The following is a 15,920-nucleotide window of genomic DNA, read 5'->3' as shown; positions in this document are numbered from 1 at the left end:
GGGAGGAAGGAGCAGGACCCAGAGCTTGGGGTCACAGAGGCAGGAGCCACAGGGGTGCTCCCAAGCAGGCCAGGCTGGCAGAGCCAGAGCTTGCACCCTCTCTGTTGCTCTAGCTGCTTGTCGGGAACTGCTGCCCCACCTGGGGGACAGCTGGCCCTGGGGATGAATGCCAGCACTACTCTATGAGCAACTCATTTTTCATCCCTGAGCCTCAGTCTCCTTGTCCATAAAATGGGTATAACAATAGTTGCTCATAATACTTGAGGAAATCAGGGCACTAAGCATCCAGCAGCACGTGGCTGTTGTTTTTGTTCATGGGTATTGTTAGTTTGGCCAACTAGTCTACTTGTTCGAATCTCTGTTCTTAGGTAGCTCATCCTGCCCTCTGTTCTAGGGAGCCTTAGTCTATTGGGGCTGCTATAACAAAATGTCATAGACTTGGTGCTTATAAACAACAAGCCTTTACTTATCGCAGTTCTGAATGCTGGGAAGTCCAAGATCATGGCACTGGAGATTTGGTGTGCAGCGAGAGCCTGCTTCCGGGCTCATTGATGGCCACTTTCTTTCTGCGTCCTCGAAGGGTAGCCAGGGGGAGAGACTTCTCTGAGGTCTATTTAATAAGGGTATCGATGTCACCATGAGAGAAAGCTCTGCTATCATGATGTAATCACCTCCCAAAGGCCCCACCTCCACAATCACCCCCTTGGGGGTTAGGATTTCAACCTATGAATTTGTGGGGAGGACACAAACGTTCAGACCATAGCAGGGCCTGAGCAAATGGCCCTGATAACATTGTGGGGAGAGGGGGTACTGTACTCCCCCAGGACATAATCTCTCTTCTCTGCCAGCCCATCTCTCTTCTGATAACTTTTTGAGCACCTACCATGTGCCAGTCACTTCACTGGACACTTGGACTGACACATTTCTATTGCATCAAACATTACTGGGCACCTACTATGTGCCAGGACTTGTGCTAATGCTGGATATCCAGAGATGAACGAGGAGAGATCCCTTCCCTCAAGGAACCCACAGTCCAACGAGGGAAAGTAATAAGGACAGTGATAGAACACAGTAAGTGCTTCAATTCATTCCATTTCTTATTTTAAAGAAGAGTCACCGAGTATCTAGTAGGTGCCAAACACTGTGCTGGGTGCTGTGAGCTATAAAGAGGAGTAAAACAAGGCCCCTGCCCTCAAGGCACTCAGAGTCTATGAGAAAATTGAGAAATTAACCAGCAAACATTCAAGAGGGTTCCAAAGTACCCAGATGGCCATAAGCACAAGGGACGGGGGCCCTGAGGAATTGGGTGCAGGGAATTATGGAAAGCTTCCAGGTGGGGGTGACCCCTTCACTGAGGCTCTAAGGGTGGGCAGAAGTTGGGAAATCCTGGAGGAGAACTAAGTTTACGGGAGCCTTCCAGAGCCCTTGCTGCTGCCTAGAGACCCATGCTGTCTTGAAGGGGCAGTGACGGGCAGGGCTGAAGAGATGTTTCTTAGGGATGAGGCTATCTGAGCTAGGCCCTTGAAGCATGAGTAGGAGCCCAGCCAGGCAAGGTAAGTGAGGGGGCCTAGATAGAAGGGACCTAGTGTGAAAGGCAGAGAGGCACTTGCAAGAGGTCCAGTTGGGAAGTAAGCCGGAGGCAGTCCCAAGGAGGCTTCTTAGATGCTTAGAGTTTTGAGGACCTGGTCCTAGGTGATCAGGGACCAATGCATGGGCTCAGGGATGAGGTCATATAAGGGTCTGAGAAAGCTAATCCTCTGGAGATGGGATAAGGGGGGAGGGAAAGATGTTAAACTGTTAAAAAAAAAATGAATGAATGAATGAATGAATGAATGAAAGGAATCAGACCTTGGATCCACCCAGACACTTACTCACAAGATGAGTAGACAGATCTTCCCAATGTCCAACATACAAGCTCCCCGCTGCAGGCCGCTTCCACAGAGAACCAGGGCATGGCGCCCAGTATCATTCATCACTCCCAGAGACAGAACCAGGAAGGGTTTGTGAACACGGAGCATTCACTCTGCTGGCTCTCGGATCTCCAGTCAGGTGAGAAGGAGGCAATTAAAACCCAGGGTACGGCGTCCTGAGAGGAGAGGTACCATCAGGAAAAAATCAGAGGCTTTGGGCCCCCGGGAGAGGTTCAGTAACCTGCCCCCCAAATGCCTCTGGGCCCAGAAGGTCACCTCTGTCCCTGGATACTCTCCTATGCCCAACCCAGACTCTGGTGGAGATTTCAGGCCAGGTATTGGGAGGTGCCTGCAGGCAGCACTAGTCCCCTGCTGCTGGAAGGCAGGACAGGCCAAGGAAGGAAGCTGCAGGAGGCTGGGGCTCCTTCATGCTGGGAACTCTGAGAGCCCCGTACACCCCTCTGAGGTGTCCCATCCCAGGGGCAGGAGCTGGGGGAGGTGTCCATCCACGTCTGTCCAGCCATGCTTGAGAGCTGCTCCTACGGGTGCCTAGCCTGCCCTGGCCGGACACAAAGATCTCCTCCTGGTCAGAGAAAGCCTGCCGGCGGGATGGAAGGAGTCTTTTCAGGGCTGAGGAGGGGACTTCAGTAGCATCTGCTTATCACAGCAGGGTCGATCACGATTGTAATTGTCATAGAAATGGCTCCAATAATTATTTGTTTAATGTCTTCTCATGCCCAGGACAGAATCTTCCTGAGGGTAGAGGCAGCATTGCCACCTTCTCCCTGGGACCTGGTTCAGTGTCTGGCAGATAGCAAAGTACTCAATAGGTAATTATCAAATAACTGTAATTCAGAGGCTGATTAATTCATGGCAAACGCCCAGCTCTGTCTGAATACCCTCCCTAGCGTCCTCCCCAGCCCCCACCCCTGGTACAGCAGAGCCTGCAAGTTGTTTCTTGGTATTGGAATCGATTATCCATACCATCTATATATCTGTACCGGATTTTGTCTTCTCCTAGAGTAATATAAACCCCAATATTGAACCTTGCCAGTGACTGCCTGGGACAAAGGGAACTTTCCCCAGCCTTCTTTACAGCGAGGGGTGCCCATGCGTTCAGAGCTCCGATCAATGGGTGTGGAACTGATGGCTGCCACTTTGAGGATGTGTCCTTAACCCAAGGAGGCGCACTCCTCCCCTTCCCTTTCCTCCCTCCTGCTGGCTGGAATTTGGATATCACAGTGGCGGCTGGGGCAGTATCCTTGGATCATTTGGTGGAAGGCCTGGGCCATAAGAATGGTGGAGGCTAGAAGAACAAGGGAAACCCTAATGATCAGGGAGTCACTGCTCCAGCCAGAAGCTGAATCTCTGATCTTGTTTTACACGAGAGCCCTTGGTTACCCCACTGTTGTGTGGGGTTTTCTGTCAGAGGCAGCCCAACAAGCTGATAAGCCTAAGTGGCACATGGAAGGCAACTGCAGACCGCCTTCTGGGCAAGGGAGGGAACACCAGAGTCCCAGGTGGTGCCGGCAGAGCTTCCCGGAGAGGGGGGTCCCTCCTGCTGGGCGGGAGCCCGGGCCTCGGCGCTGGCTGGCTCCTCCCACCTCCCTCCCCTCCCCCACCCCCCGCTACCTCCTCCCACCTCCCTCCCCTCCCCCACCCCCCCGCTACCCCCCCACCTCCCTCCCCTCCCCCACCCCCCCCGCTACCTCCTCCCACCTCCCTCCCCTCCCCCACACCCCCCGCTACCTCCTCCCACCTCCCTCCCCTCCCCCACCCCCCCCCCGCTACCTCCTCCCACCTCCCTCCCCTCCCCCACCCCCGCTACCTCCTCCCACCTCCCTCCCCTCCCCCACCCCCCCCGCTACCCCCCACCTCCCTCCCCTCCCCCACCCCCCCCCCGCTACCCCCCCACCTCCCTCCCCTCCCCCACACCCCCCGCTACCTCCTCCCACCTCCCTCCCCTCCCCCACCCCCCCGCTACCCCCCCACCTCCCTCCCCTCCCCCACCCCCCCCGCTACCCCCCCCACCTCCCTCCCCTCCCCCACCCCCCCGCTACCCCCCCACCTCCCTCCCCTCCCCCACACCCCCCGCTACCTCCTCCCACCTCCCTCCCCTCCCCCACACCCCCCCCCGCTACCCCCCCCCAGTCCTTCCGATTCCCCTCAGGGCTTTGAGAAGTTTTGTTCTGTCCCGGAGAGCAGTTGATCCCCCAGACCCTCCTCCCTTCGGGAGGGTCCGGGACTGCGTGCTGCCGCCACCCGCTTCCCCACAGGGCCGTCAGGGTTCGTCCGAGGCTGGGGAGATCCCCTCTCCCCGCCCCCGCCTCTACTCCTCAGGGCACCGGGAGCCGCGTCCGTGCGTCCCAGCGCCGTCGCCCAGCCTGGCCCTGGTGACCCCGGCCCGCAGCCCCCGCCCGCGCGGCTCGGCGGGGGGCGGGGGGCGGGCGGCGGGTTCCCGGCGGGGGACGGCGGAGCCCCCGGCGGGGGCAGGCGCGGGGGCGAGGGGGCCGCGGGGGCCGCGCGGGCGGGGGCGCGCTCCCGGGAGCCGGGGACGGGACAGGGGCCACGGGCCGCGGGGCGTGTGCGGGCGGGCGGGGCCGGGCCGGGGCCGGGCCGGGGCCGCGCTGACCCTCGCCCCCGCCTAGCTCCCCGCCGCGGCCCCGGCTGGAGCTCGGGAGGGGCCGAGGACCTGGGGCGGCCCGACCCCACTTGGCGGGACCCCGCCGGCCCTCCCGCGGGCGGGGCGGCCCCGCGCCGGCTCCTCCCCCGCCGCCCGCCGCCCGCCGCCCGGGCTCAGTCGCGGCGCGCGGTTCCGCAGGTGGCGGCGATGCCCCGGCCCTGAGCGCCCGCCATGGCCCGCGCCCCCCGCCCGCTGTGCCCGGCGCTGCTGCTGCTCGGGGCGCTGCGCGCGGCCGGCCCCCGCCCCCAGGTGAGACCCGCCGCCCGGGGAGGCGGGAGGAGGCAGCGGGAGGCGGCAGGCGGGAGACGGGGGCCGGGACTTGGGCGAAACTTGGAGCGGGGCTGGGGCTGCGGCTGGGGCTGCGGCTCGGGCTGGGGCCGGGGCTCGGGGCTGGGGCTCGGGGCTCGGGCTGGGGCTCGGGGCTGGGGCTCGAGGCTCGGGCTGGGGCCGGGGCTGGGGCTGGGGCTCGGGCTCGGGCTGTCCCGGCCCCGCAGGCGCGCGCTCCCCGCCCCGCCCCGCCCCGCCCCGCCCCGCCCCGCCCGGCCGCCGGCGCCCCGGGCCACTTTCCCAACTCCCGCTCCCCGCCGCCTGGTGCCCGCGGCCCCGGGGCGCCCCTTCCCCGCCGAGACCCCGAGAGGGCCCCGGGAGGACGGAGAGGGCCGGGGTGCGGACACCCCGCTCCATGCCCCCCCAGCGCCCCCCCGCACAGCCTTCGACTCGTAGCCCCGGGGACCCTGCGGTGGCAGCTGGTTGTCCTTCCTCCTGACCTCCCAGACGGGACTCGAGTGCCCCCCCCCCCCCGGCCCCTGCGGCAAACACGTAAGAGGCTCTCGGATCCTCTGGAAGCAGCCAGGCCCGCCACGCGCCGGTCCGACCCCCGCTCCGCCTCACCTGGCTGCCACCCCGAAGGCAGCCTGGGACGCTGAGACGCCCGGTGCGCCCTGGATGCCTGTGGCCCGCGGACCACGATGGGCGCCCGCAGCCTCCGCGCAGCCCTCCCTGCCCTGCCGGCCTTTGCCGGCTCCGCGGTCCCGGCCTGGGGGCTGTAGCCGCCTGCGGCTGCCTGGGGAGTTGTCCGAGGATGTGGTGAGATGCTAGAGCAGGAGAGGAGGCTTGGGTGGCCCGGCCCGTGTCAAGGAAAGCATCTCTTCCTGCCGTTCCTACCCCAGACCTAAAGAACTGAGAGCTCTGGGGAGTGGACCCCGCCAGGCCTTAGAATGTGTCCCAGCACAGATGAGGGGGCTGGATGAGGGGCCACTGCCTAGCCGAAGGCTGACACCAGCCTGATTGAGAATCCAGGTATGGACAGATGTGCCAGCCCATTTTTCAGCGGAGGCCCCCCCCTTCCCCATATTCTTTTCTGGACTCCTTCCCTCCCTGTTTCTGTCCCCCAGCTAAGATACCTAGCTAAGACCCTAGCCACAGGAGACACTCCCACTTCCCCGGCACCTTCCCCCAGTCCCTCAGCCAGGTCTTGACTTCCCTGGTGTACTTGGCATCTTTCAGGAGCCAGGACTGCAGGCACATTAGCATGACCGCCTCTCGGGCTCACCTTTACTGCCTCCGGGCTGGGACTGGGGAGGAAGGCCCTGCTGCTGGCTCCCATGCTGCTCCAGGCCCCGTTTGCAGACCTGGTATGGATTAAGGGAAGAGGAGAGGTTCTGGAGGCTGCTTGTCTTGTCCCCCAAAGTCCCTTTTCCCAGAGGAATCTGGCTCCTTGAACCTGCCCTTACTTCTGATCCCTTCACCCCTCAGCCCTGGGCCAGTGCAAAAGCTGAAGATCCTGGTGCCCTAGCAGGCCTGGGAGGGCAGAGAAGGGCAGATGAGCCAGGTGAGAGGGTGGAGCTTTCAGGGGATGCTCTCCTTGGGAGAATTGAGCATCCCAGGCCACCACAGAGATCTGAGCAAAGGGGCTGAGGTGACACTGCAGTCCTTGTGACACAACCCTGTGCCCACATAGAAGACTTTAAAAATGGGTTCCTGTTCATGAGATCAGCAAGACTAGAGTTACTCCCTCCATATCACCGACAGGGGACTAAAGCTCAGAAAAGGAGAGTTCCTGGACAGGATGACCCTGTCATTCAGGAACAGAGAACGGGGTGAGAAGTTGGGTGGCTGTCTAACACCTGCTTCCCAGGTGGGAAGGATGGAAGGACCCAGAGTGAGCTGCCCACTGTCAGGTCTGGCTGGGCTGGCAGCTGCTTCCTCACAGGCAGGGGGATGGCCAAATTGACTTCTAAAGAAGGGGGCCTAGGACACTCCTTCACTGTTGCTGAAAGGACCACCCCCTGCCCCCACTCCTTACCTCCTCGGGACCCCTGTGAGGGAACTGGTCTAGGAGGAGACAGGCAAACCTTTGATACCCCAAATTAGAACCAGCCAAACCTGGGTTCAGATCTCCCGCCTGCTATTAGCTGGTGATCTTGGGTAGGACAACAACCATCCTGAACCTTGGTATCCTCGTCTGTAAGCAGGAATCACAAGCTCTGGCCCAGAAAGTTACGAAAAAGATTGAGACACCAGACCCCTGAAATGGCACGTGGGGAACTGACTCGTTTGTCCTCTGGAATCTGGAAACTTTCTTCAGGGCAGAGTAAGGTGTGGAGAGGGGCTGTCGGAAGCCTGATCCCCTGCACTCTGGTGGAGGTGGGAGGGAGTCCGGGTGCACGGCGGTCATCATGGACTTTGTTCTGAGCTGGGCTCCCTCCCGGACACGGATCCCAGGTAGGGGCCGGGCCAGGAGCCACCAAGAAACCACATCCTGCCCTCCGATTCTTTGCTCTGAGGAAACACAGGCCCTTCCTTAGCTGCAGCCTGGCCCTAGGCAGATTCCTCTGAGTGTGTGTGTGTGTGTGTGAGTGTGTGTGTGAGATAGACACAGAGATAGAGCACAGAAACAGAAACACGGAAAGAGAGAGAGCAAGGGGAGGAGGGTGTGAGTTTCATGAGCCCCTCTCTGCCTATCTGTATGTGGTCCTGTGTGTGGCAGTCTGCTGCCGTACGAGTCACTGTGTGTGAAACATCTCAGCATGGAATTGTGTGTCTGACAGTGTGCATGTGTTTGCAACCCCATGTGTGATACTGTGTCCGTGAGAAGGTCTGTGTGTGTGTGTGTATGTGTGAGAGAGAGAGAGAGAGAGAGAGAGAGAGATTGTTGTGTAAATGGGTGTCTGCCCGTATGTGGGCAAGAGACAGCGTGCTTATGACAGTGTGTGACTGTTCCTCTGTGTGCATGTGTGTGACAGTGTGAGTTGAGGATATGCCAGTCAAAAGAGTCTGTGTGTGTCTGTGTGTGCATGTGTGTGTGTTGGGGGCAGTGTCTCAGCATGTGAGTGAGCCCCAGACAGCCTGTGTCCGTGGGGAGGGGGGAGAGACTCTCGCGTCTCAGTATATAAGCAGGTAGGTGCTCAGTGGTGTGTGTGGTAATGTGTGTGACAGCATCTCTGAGGGTTCCTGTGCATAGGACACCGGGTGTCCGTTTTGCCTGCCCTCTGCTCACATATCTGGAGCCTGTAAGGACAAAATAATGAGGTCAAAGGCCAGGAGCTTGGCAGCCCCACCCTTCCTGGGCGCAGGGGCCAGGGTGATGGTTTGGGCACTGGGAGGCAGGCAAGGAGGAAGGAGGCGGGGGCCTGGGGAGAGATGGGGGCCACATCAGTTGGGAGGTCCCAGAGCCGTCCTCGTTGCAGTCTTTCTCCTGTGGAGTCCTCTCCCAGTTTTCCTGTCTCGGTGGCCCAGAGAGGCCAGAGTCTCATTCCTCCTTCCCTCAATCAAAAAAGGTTCCCAGAAAAGGGAAGAAAACTTGTTCACCCTGAGAAATACAACTATAGGAGAAATTTTTCAGGTGAGCAGCCAGTCTTTGGAGACGGAGTGCCTTCCCAGGGCTGGAAAGCCCGTCATCCACTTGGCGGGATGAGCACTGGGTGTTACACTATATGTTGGCAAATCAAACTTCAATAATAAAAAAAAAAAAGAAAGAAAAACCCGTCACCCCCCGAGCAGCCGCTCCATCTCCATCCTTCCTTGTCTGCTCTTCCTTCCAATGCTGCCCACATGTACGGGGCTTGATAATTCATAAAGATGTTCACCCACTTTAGGTTGCTGGGTCTGTATGGCAACTCTTTGAGACAAGTAGTGTGCCCATTTTACAGATGAGGAAACTGAGGCCCCAAAGGATTAAAGGGCATCCAACCAATCCCACATTAGTAGTCAGAACTGGGATTTAAAAACCCAGGACTTGTGGGTCCCTGTCCAGTGCTCTCTCCAGCACACCACTCCCTCCTGACATGCTCTTTCTCACCTCCTGCTTCCTCCTGTGACTCCTGAATCTGAGAGATGCCCCTCCTTAGGATAACCTCCACCTGGGCATTGTCTCCATTTTACCCCCGCAGCCCCTTCAGAGAGGTCTCACAAAGCCTGGCAAGGCCCGATTCTCGAAACTTCCAACCTGCCCTTGCCCTGACCCTTAGCCCCCACCGCTAACCTCTTCTCTGGGCCAACTCTGCTGCCCTGTGAGGGGCAGGAGCATCCACCGCTGCGTCCTTCCCATCACCAGCACCCGCAACTCCACCCCATCAGTCTTGAAGCAGGGACTCAAGCCATAGGAGGATGAAATGGGGCTGGGGGCTGGGGGACAGGCCCCTCCTCACAGTTCTCTGCCCACAGACAGGGAATCCTGACTATCCCCACGTGGGCTTGCTGCTGGCCACTGCCACACTCGAAGCAGAATGATTGGCCCTTGGCCTAAAAATATGTTCGTTTCTTCCTGGGGGTTTGTTGATCCTGGAAGTGAGGGAAGAGTAGCACCTAGTCTCCTCAGGAAGCCAGGCTGCCCTGTGCACCTGGTCCTCTCCCTTCTCCCGTAAGCGCAGAAGTCCTGAGAAGGGCTGCATTGACTGCACATTTTCCATGTGCCAGGGGCCCTTCTAAGCACTAACTCACTTAATTCTCACAGCAATCCCGAGGTAGGGGAGAGGTAGAGAATATCCCACTTTGCACATGCGTAAACTGAAGCGAGAAGTTAAAACTCTTGCACAAGGTAACAAAGTTAATTTATGGGGGAGCCAGGGTCAGGCCTGGATCTGAGCCCAAAGCCAGGGCTGTTCACCTGAGAAATTGGGTCCTGCTTACTGGTGGTCACCAGCCTTGTCCCAGACCAGAGCCTCGTGTCTATCCCAGTCCTGGCCACTGCTCTCTCCTTGGTCCAGAAATTCAACCAGAACACCAGTACATGGCTTTTCTCTGCAGGCAGGAGTGTCACCATCCCCACTTCCGCACCCTTGTCCCTGCTGGGCTGTCTTGCCACAATGCCAACCCTCCACTCTTGCTAGCCCAGTTTCATCCCCAACTCACAGCCCCCAGAGTCCCCCAGGGCTGAGTCTACACTGAGCCTGGCCCCAACCACCCCCTGAGCACTTTCACCTCTGCTTTCTCTGTTTTGTCCTGCCAACCCCTTGACCCCACCGACCCCCAAGCAGCCTGGGGACTTTCTCAGGCCAGGCCTCTGTCTTTCTGCTCTCTGTTCCCCACCTCCCTCATCCTCACTACTTCCCAGAGCCTGGCGTACACTGTGGCTCCCATAAACACCAGGTGAGGGAGAAGCAAGGGGTCCCGGTAGTTCGTGCTGCTTTGTGTGTGTGAGTTGAGGGGTGGGGATGGTGCAGTGAGAAGTTTGTGGAGACCTTGAGCTGGTGCTGGAAGAAGACAAAGGACCCCTATTGTCTGGAAGCTCTCTATCTCAGGGGAGAAATATTCCTTACCCTCAGGGAGCCCCAGTCTGAGGGGAGACACAGTCCTGCCCCCAGGGAGTTCTAGTCTGAAGGTAGTTGTTTTTTTTTTTTTTTTAAGATTTTATTTGAGGGAGAAAGAGAGCAGAGGGGGGCAGAGGGAGAGGGAGAAGCAGCGCCCTCCCTGCTGAGCAGGGAGCCCGACAAGGGGCTCGATTCCAGGACCCCAGGATCATGACCTGAGCAGAAGGCAGACACTCCATTGTGCCACCCAGGCGCCCTGAAGATAGTTTTCTATCAGCAGCTCTGTTCAGAGCAGGTGACAGGACTGCCTCTGCCTTGAACCTCCCTGCGTGTTTGTGGCCAGGTTGGCCATCACAGTGCTGTCCTTAGCCTTTAACCTCACACCTATGCACGCCCCAAGACTTCTGGTTTCCACAGGCTTCCTTTCCCCCACTCCCTGCCACAGACACACCTTCTGCCCTAGTTCCCAGCTGTGACCGTGACCTTCTTCCTTCCTGCTTTCCTTCTAGAAAGATGAAGATTTCTCCCTTGCCTTTCTGCTTTCTGTCCTTTTACCCGCAGCTGCTGAATGGGGGTGGGGGGGGTGGGGGGGTGGTGTTGGGGTGATGAGGGCAGGTATAGAAGGAAGAGGGCTACGGTGGGGAGTGGGGTTGATCCACCAGGACTGGCTCCAGTGAAAAATTCTGTTGACCCTTCACTTGTAGCTAAAATCAAGACACTGCCTTCACTACTGTTGTATTTTATTCCTTGTTCTTGTATTTGTTTGGTTTTTAAACAAATCACTTGAACTTTGCCCCCAGAAGAGCTCCTTCAGGTGGCACCACCTGGGCCTTAGCACACTAGCTCAGAGAGCAGAGTGAGAGCAGAGCATGGCTGGGGCTCAATCAAGTTTGTTCCCTTCCAGAGGCTTCCTATGTGGGCAGAGATGAGCACATGACAACCTGTGTCCTTATGGGAGGTGTCTTATAAACCATGACTCAGCTGAAACCAGGGCAGGATGACCCAAAACCAGATCCAGCATATGCTCATGGCACCAAGTCAAGGGTGCAAGCTTCTAAAAATAAGCTATTTTAATTTCAGCACACATGTAGATTTTTGTGATTTCAAAACTTGAAATTCTGTTTTAAATTATGTATAGGCCCTAAATTTTGTACGAGGGGCTCCCTGGTCATTGTAGCATCTGCAGCCTCCAAATGAGGAGTATTTATAATCTTACGCCTGTTCAGGAAAAAAAATGCAAAGAAAAAAGAAACATGTCCCAAGACAGAATCGAAAGTGAACAAAAATGTTCAGAAGGGACGTTTCTCACACGGGTGGGTCTGTTTAGGTCTCTATGCTAAAAAGCCTGTTGTGTTTACCTTATCTAAAAGTGGAGGTTCATATCCCCTTACTCACAGATAACGGGAGCCCCCCCATTGCAAGCTGATCTCCCTATTCTGGAACTTTTCTGACCCCATGTCCTCAGGAATTCTTCAGTTGACAGAAGCTGGACCGAATATTTGATCTCTACTGTTCTCTTAGAACGGGACAGTGGGGGATCCTTTTGGCCTCCCAGAAAACGACTGCATGTTCCAGGAGAGATGCTAGTGATGTAGCGTTACCAGGCTCCGCGGCACTGAATCCCACCACACCACATGCCTCGCGTACTTCATCACCGTCATTGCTCCGGGCGACTCAGAGTCCTAGCCTTAGCCCTCTCTGCTCCTTGGGACACTGCGGGACGTCGGCTGAGTCTCTCTCCCACCCTGGGCCTACATGTCCGCTTAGAGAATGGTCGAAAGTGCAGGAACCTTGCAGGCAGGCTGACTGGACCCCGGGAAAGGAATCTGTGGCAATAGTGAAGCCTTGAGCCCACAGGAACTCTGCCTCCTAGGTGAGGCCAGAGGAGACCATGAATGAGACACACACCCTTCCCCTTTCACCCACTCACTGCCCAGAACACATCATTTCAGTAGACGTTTGTTGGCCACTTATTACGCATCAAGCTACGCACCTGTCTACGGGAGGCATAAAGATGTCAAAACATCCCCCTGGAGCCCCTGTGTGGTAGCGACACAATAACTTGCTGAAGCAAGTGAAGCAATAACTTGCTCTGCCCCCCTCTCAGAGATAGCCAATGCCTGGCGGAGTTTGGGGCTCTAAGGTCCCCTGGAGATGAAGAAACCAAGCCTGTGGCAGCAGGAGGTAAAAGAGAGGTTGGCTGGACCCAGGAGCACTCCATTTCTCCCTATCCCCCCCCCCCCACAGGGTGCCACTGTGTCCCTCTCCGAGACAGTGCAGAAATGGCGAGAATACAGACACCAGTGCCAGCGCTTCCTGACTGAGACTCCACCTCCAGCCACAGGTGAGTCCAGGTGGGGCCCTCACCCAACCAATTCCCTGGAGACTTTGAAGCCCCACCTCCACCCCAACCGCATCCCCACCCCAAGCCATGCTTGGGCATCCCTTGCCTCTCCAGGATGCCCCTAGCTTGGGGTGCCATGTTATTCCCTCCCACTTCCAGCTTGAGCCTCTTAGGAGCAGTGACCTGCCCTTGCCATCCTCTGCCTTCCTTCGCACTTCCTGGCCTGTGCCGGGGCTGGAGGCCCAAGCAGCATATTTATAGAATAAATGTTTCAGAGGAGTTTACAGGCTGGTGTAAAGAGCAGAGACTGGAGGCAGGTAGGCCTAGGTTCCAATCCGGACCCCGCAGTCATAGCACAGTGGCCACAGGGAGGTTATCTTCTCCTCATGAGCTACCATTTCCCCCTCGTCTGCAATGGATCCTTGAAGGATAGGCCTGTAGGGATTGTTTATTGAGCTCAGGTATCCATGTAACACACATCGTTTGTCCCAAAAGGCCCTGTGGGCTCAGGATTGACCCCATTTTACGGATGAGAAAATAGACATTAAATAACTTGCTCAAAGCTCCACTGCGGCTAAGTGCCTGGGTCCCCTTGCCCAGTACCTGCTGGCTGGGGGAAGTGCGTGGCAGATGGTAAGGGCTCAGCAGAGCTTAGCAGGGCATGGGGGTCTCCCCTGCCAGCCCCTGTGGTGGGAGCGGAGGGGAGATGCCACTACGAGTCCAGGCGGGGACTCAGAGACTCTTCCTCCTGCACCCAGGCCTGTTTTGCAATCGGACCTTCGATGAGTATGCCTGCTGGCCGGACGGGCTGCCGGGCTCCTTTGTGAATGTCAGCTGCCCCTGGTACCTGCCCTGGGCCAGCAGTGGTAAGTCCTCGCCATTTCCCCATGTCCAGAGGCTGGGGGTGGGGGCGGAGTCAGAGCAGGGTGCACTCTGCTGCCTTTCTGCCCAGACCCAGCCCTCCCCTTCCCCCACCCAGAAGGTCTTTAGGCCTCCTAATGGGTGCCTGACTTTCCCCGGGAGGGGAGGTGAAGAGTATCAGGTATAACATAGGCTAGGGCCTGTGCTGGCAGGTGAGGAGAGTGCTGGAGTGTGGGGTTTTTTTTTTTTTTCTTAAGATTATTTATTTATTTATTCATGAGAGACAGAGAGATAGATACAGAGAGAGAGAGGCAGAGACACAGGCAGAGAGAGAAGCAGGCTCCATGCAGGGAGACTGACGTGGGACTTGATCCCGGGTCTCCAGGATCACTCCCTGGGCTGAAGGCGGTGCTAAATCGCTGAGCTACCCGGGCTGCCCTGGAGTGTGGGGTTTGACTTAAGCCCCTTTCATCCAGGAAAGGGGCCAGGTAGGAACAGATCCGAGGGTTGGGGTATTACCTAGAAGCACCATTGCTCTGGGCGTGTGTATATGTGCGTGTATGTTTATGTGTAGGTGCCCCCTACCTCGTACGCCTACCTGCCACCTCCTGACTAGGGAGGTTCACTGGTCAGATGAACGCAGATGGCATGAGTGATCAGGCCATTGGTAGGGTTGTCTGTCCCCAGTGGGTTCCCTCCCTAGCTCACTCCTGCCTGTAGGGGACACTCTGCCCTGGAAAAGATGTGTCTGGGCAGGTGTGAGAGTCTTTGGAAGGCAGGGACCTACAGAGGCTGCAGGGCGGAGTAGCTCTGACTGGAGGAGTAGCTCATACACCCCCACTGCTACCCATCTGTCCCAGGCACCAGAGAGTTTAACAGGAGACAAGCACCCTTGCCTCAAGGAGCTCACAGTTTCAGTAAGGGGAGAAAAGACACTCTCATAATAATAATAGCAGCTAGTGTTTACTGCCTATCTATGTCCCAAGTCTTGCCCTAAGAGCAGGGTATTTGTTTACTCTTTACAACTATCCCCTCGTTATGCTTGTACAGATGAGGAAATTGAGGTCCCAGAAAGCTTAAGCCACTTGCTCCAGATGATGTGGTAAATGGCAGAGCCAGGATTTGAACCCAGACTGCACTCTTAACCACTGTTCCTTGAAGGGGCCTTCAAGCAGAACCTGGCCCCGAAGCAAGCCTGAGAATGAGGTATGGGAAGGCAGCAGTCTTCCTGGAGGAGGCGGCCCCTTAGTGGAACATCAGGGCACCTGGCAAGGCCTGGCATTGACTTCACCTTAGAACGAAGGACTAAAGTCAGATGAAGCCCAGGCAGGGGTGCTAAGGAGGATCCCAGTACACCTCCCTCACCCCAGGGTGTGCCAGAAGAGCCTGGGCTTGGAGAGAGGCACACACCTGGTAAGAAGCAGCATGGATCCGTGGCCCCTCACACAGCACTTCTGGGGCCTGTTGTTAGCACTTTACACACCTACACTCACCCCTCACAAGAACGCCATGAGTAAGTACTCTGATCATGCTCTCATTTCACAGAGGAGGAAACTGAGTCACGGAGATGCTAAGTGCCTTTTCCAAGCTCACAAGCTAGCGAGTAGCAGACCCAGGAATCAGTTCCGGAGTCTGGTTTAGAGTGTGTTTAATTGCTCCATGAGGCTCCCTTGAGTGTGCAGGTACACACCTGTGTGTGCATGTGGGTATGTTCCTGTGGGGGGGGGCTCTGGGCATGCAGACAGGTGAGTGGCCTGGGCCTCTGCAGGCTGGGCGCATTCCAAGGGAGGGCAGCGAGCTGCCTGCCCTCTCCCTACCAATGAAAAAGTTGAATCCTACAATCTGATGGCTCTGCTTGCCAATGCTCTGAGCGGCTTTGTGAACTTCAGCAGATTCCCAGACCCCTTTGTGCCTCAGCTTGTTCATCTAGGATATGGGATAAAGCCAGGTGACGAGGGTATTGGGAGGATTGCAGGTCCTTGAGAAATGGTTGCTGTTCATCTTTTTCACCCACCCTATTTATCGGGCTCACCGCCCCAAATCCACAGACTTCCCTTGCCTCCCGGAGGTTTGGGACCGGCTGCTCGGCCAGCCTGGGTCGGGCCTCTAGACCCCAGGGAGCCAGGCCCAGGACAGGGCCCATCACTCAGCACTTAGCTGCCCCCAGCTCTGCCTGCCACTTGCAGCTCCATCCATCACGTTTAATTTTATTTGAGCAGGAAATAGGTCCTGGTGGTGCCCGTTTATGAGCGAACACAGTTTTATTGCTTTCTCCATGAAGATATTGGCTGCCGCACAGGCCCTCTGCCAGCCTCCACCCCCTCCCCTGACTTACCAAGCTAATTCACTCCCTTTTCTGACACTCCCAATCA

At 57.3% G+C, this 15,920-nt stretch overlaps 1 protein-coding gene across 3 annotated transcripts in view; it reads left to right on the top strand.

Moving 5' to 3' along the window:
• Window positions 1-4,526: 4,526 nt before the first annotated feature.
• Window positions 4,527-15,920, top strand: part of GLP1R (glucagon like peptide 1 receptor) — a 38,385-nt gene continuing 26,991 nt past the window's right edge. For all 3 annotated transcript variants that reach the window (XR_005983069.1, XM_041724793.1, XM_041724804.1), the window contains exons 1-3: window positions 4,527-4,842; window positions 12,591-12,687; window positions 13,446-13,553. Coding sequence is in view for 2 of the 3 variants with exons in the window: in XM_041724793.1 (XP_041580727.1) it covers window positions 4,765-4,842; window positions 12,591-12,687; window positions 13,446-13,553 (283 nt within the window). In the remaining variant the exon portion in view is untranslated. The remainder of the gene's footprint in view (window positions 4,843-12,590; window positions 12,688-13,445; window positions 13,554-15,920) is intronic.

The sequence above is a fragment of the Vulpes lagopus genome, chromosome 1 (genome assembly GCF_018345385.1).
Source record: "Vulpes lagopus strain Blue_001 chromosome 1, ASM1834538v1, whole genome shotgun sequence".
Taxonomy (NCBI): Eukaryota; Metazoa; Chordata; class Mammalia; order Carnivora; family Canidae; genus Vulpes; species Vulpes lagopus.
This window is presented reverse-complemented; position numbering and strand designations above follow the sequence as displayed.